This window comes from Pterocles gutturalis, unplaced genomic scaffold (assembly GCF_000699245.1).
Source record: "Pterocles gutturalis isolate BGI_N339 unplaced genomic scaffold, ASM69924v1 scaffold22966, whole genome shotgun sequence".
NCBI classification, from domain to species: domain Eukaryota; kingdom Metazoa; phylum Chordata; class Aves; order Pterocliformes; family Pteroclidae; genus Pterocles; species Pterocles gutturalis.
The window spans coordinates 296-2,507 of record NW_010098421.1 but is presented as its reverse complement, the minus strand read 5'-3'; the positions used below and the strand labels follow the sequence as shown (position 1 = coordinate 2,507).

General features: G+C 61.9%; 1 protein-coding gene across 1 annotated transcript in view; it reads right to left on the bottom strand.

Annotated features, from left to right (window-relative positions):
• Positions 1-1,867, bottom strand: part of LOC104461392 (NUAK family SNF1-like kinase 2) — a gene marked incomplete at both ends in the record, with an annotated part of 2,181 nt that extends 314 nt beyond the window's left edge. The window contains 4 exons of the mRNA XM_010072973.1: positions 5-77; positions 154-286; positions 622-741; positions 1,802-1,867. Of these exons, the coding sequence (XP_010071275.1) occupies positions 5-77; positions 154-286; positions 622-741; positions 1,802-1,867 (392 nt within the window). The remainder of the gene's footprint in view (positions 1-4; positions 78-153; positions 287-621; positions 742-1,801) is intronic.
• Between the last annotated feature and the right edge of the window lie 345 nt (positions 1,868-2,212).

Below are 2,212 nucleotides of genomic sequence, written 5' to 3'. Positions count from 1 at the left end.
GTGCGTGGCGATGTCCTCGATGGTGGCACGGCGCTCTGGGTTCACCATCAGCATCCAGCGGATTAGCCCGCAGGCATCTGGGGAAGAGGCAGGTCAGGCACCGAAGGGACTGTGGGGGGGAATGGGACACATGGGGCAGGAGGTTCTGCCTACCAGACAGTTTTGTGGGCTCCCGGTAGTCCCCGCTTGTGATCTGCTTGACCAGAGTCTTGTAGTCGTGGCCATCGAACGGCATCGTGCCGTGGACCAGGATGTAGAGGAGAACGCCCAGGGACCAGCTGTCCACCTGTCGAGGGGACAGACCAGCATGGAGAGGGGCAGTGGGACCAGGCTACCCTGGCCCCCCCCCCCGCTGGGCAGGACCCCCACCCACCCCCCACCAGCTCCCAGGACAGCAGCTGCAAGGGAGGACAGAGCATGGGGCAGCTCCAGCCACCAGCATCCCACCACATCCACCCACTGGGGTTGCCACACACTGACCATGCAGCGCTTGGTCTTAGGGGACCTGATACCCCACGACATCCCGCAATGCTCAGCTGGGAAAACACCCAGCGCTGTCCCCAGTCCAAAAGAAGAGGCAGCAAGACCTCCCCACCCTGCAGGGAGCGAGGCACAACCCACCTCCGGGCCCTTGTAGGGTCTCCCGTTGATGATTTCGGGAGATGCATACAGAGGGCTGCCGCAGTACGTCTGCAGAAGTTTGTCCTGCTGGTAAACGTTGGACAGCCCAAAGTCTGCAATCTGGAGAGACATTTATAGCTGTTATCCAGCAGCAAATTCCCCATCACAGGTAGAGCAGTATTGCCCCCTGAAGCTCTCGAGCTGCAGCCTTGGCTGAAAACAGGGGGACTCTCAGCACCCCAGACCCCACCATGGCCCTGGGTGACCTTGGTCTACTTGGGGAGCAGCAGCATCCCAGCTTTCCACCCCTGAGGCTGCTCCTACTCCTCCCGGAAAGTTCGTCCCAGCCACCACAGCAGCTGCCCCACGGCTCTGCCCCTCCAGCCCCATCACCAGCACGCCAGGAGGAGAGGCAGCGGCAAAGGTGTGGTTGGAGGGAGAGCTGCTGGGCTCCCCTCCAGCTCCTTCCCAGCCCCAGGAGGCTGCTCCAGTCCCTATCTGCTCCACCTTGCTCACAGCCATTCATTATGCTCATTACGCCCGTCACCTCTCAGTGAGCAGCAGGTACAGTCCCTGCTCGCAGGCTCCCAGTTGCTGAATCACCCCTCACCGAGACAAACAGGCTGCGGGACTTTATCACCGACCGCACCAGTTCCCGGCTGCGGCTGTGCCTGTCCTCGCTGGGTGGCTGCAGCGCTCCCAGCCAAGGCAAAAAGCATCACTTGGGGCTGGTGGAACTGGGACCTGTCCCACACCTTCCTCCACCAGTCTGCCCAGCGTGTACTTTCACTGGGAGAGCACTTTCTTATCCAGCCGGCCATGCTTTGACCCCAGTGTTCAGACTTTGCCCTCTTATCAGCAGGTAGATACACAGTTATGGCTTTAACGGGCGGCACTGAGGCTCTGCTGCCACAGCCTCTCCCCGCAGCTGCCGGGCACAGATAGCAGGGGACAGGCACAGGCGCCTTCCTGGCTCCCCATCCCCTGGGCAAACAGCAGGCAGGCTGATGCCAGCGGTCCCAGAGCTGATGGATGCTTCCCAGAACTGCAGAAAATCACGTGCCCTGCTGGGAACCGGGTGCTGCGGCCACCCCCATCCATCCGTGCTGGGCAGCATCCCTTAGACCCCCCCTTTGCTGGGTGAAACCCAAAGCGTGGCGGGGCTCTGCCAGCCTCTCACCTTGATGTTCCCGTTGGCATCGAGAAGGATGTTCTCCAGCTTCAGGTCCCTGTGAACGATCCCGTTCTGCAGGAGGGAGGGGAGAGCCGGGGTTAGTTTAGTGTTTGCGGAAGGGAAAGTCAAGCAGCACGGGGAGGTCACTGCCGTTCACCGGCACGGCAGCACACAAACAGGACACGGGGACAGCACTCAGAGGAGCAGTAAACAACCCTGGGTGCGTGGAGGACGGGCTGTAAGCCACGTCCCGACACGGGTGCTGCCAGCTCCCCGTGCTGCTTGGAAGCTCGAGCAGGGTGGCACCCCGCACCAGCACCCCACACCCAGCAGAACGGCTGGTGCCAGCTCCCACTGGGGTACAGCAGGCACAGCTCCGTGCTCTGCTGGGATCTGCTGCTGCCCAGATAAGCGAGA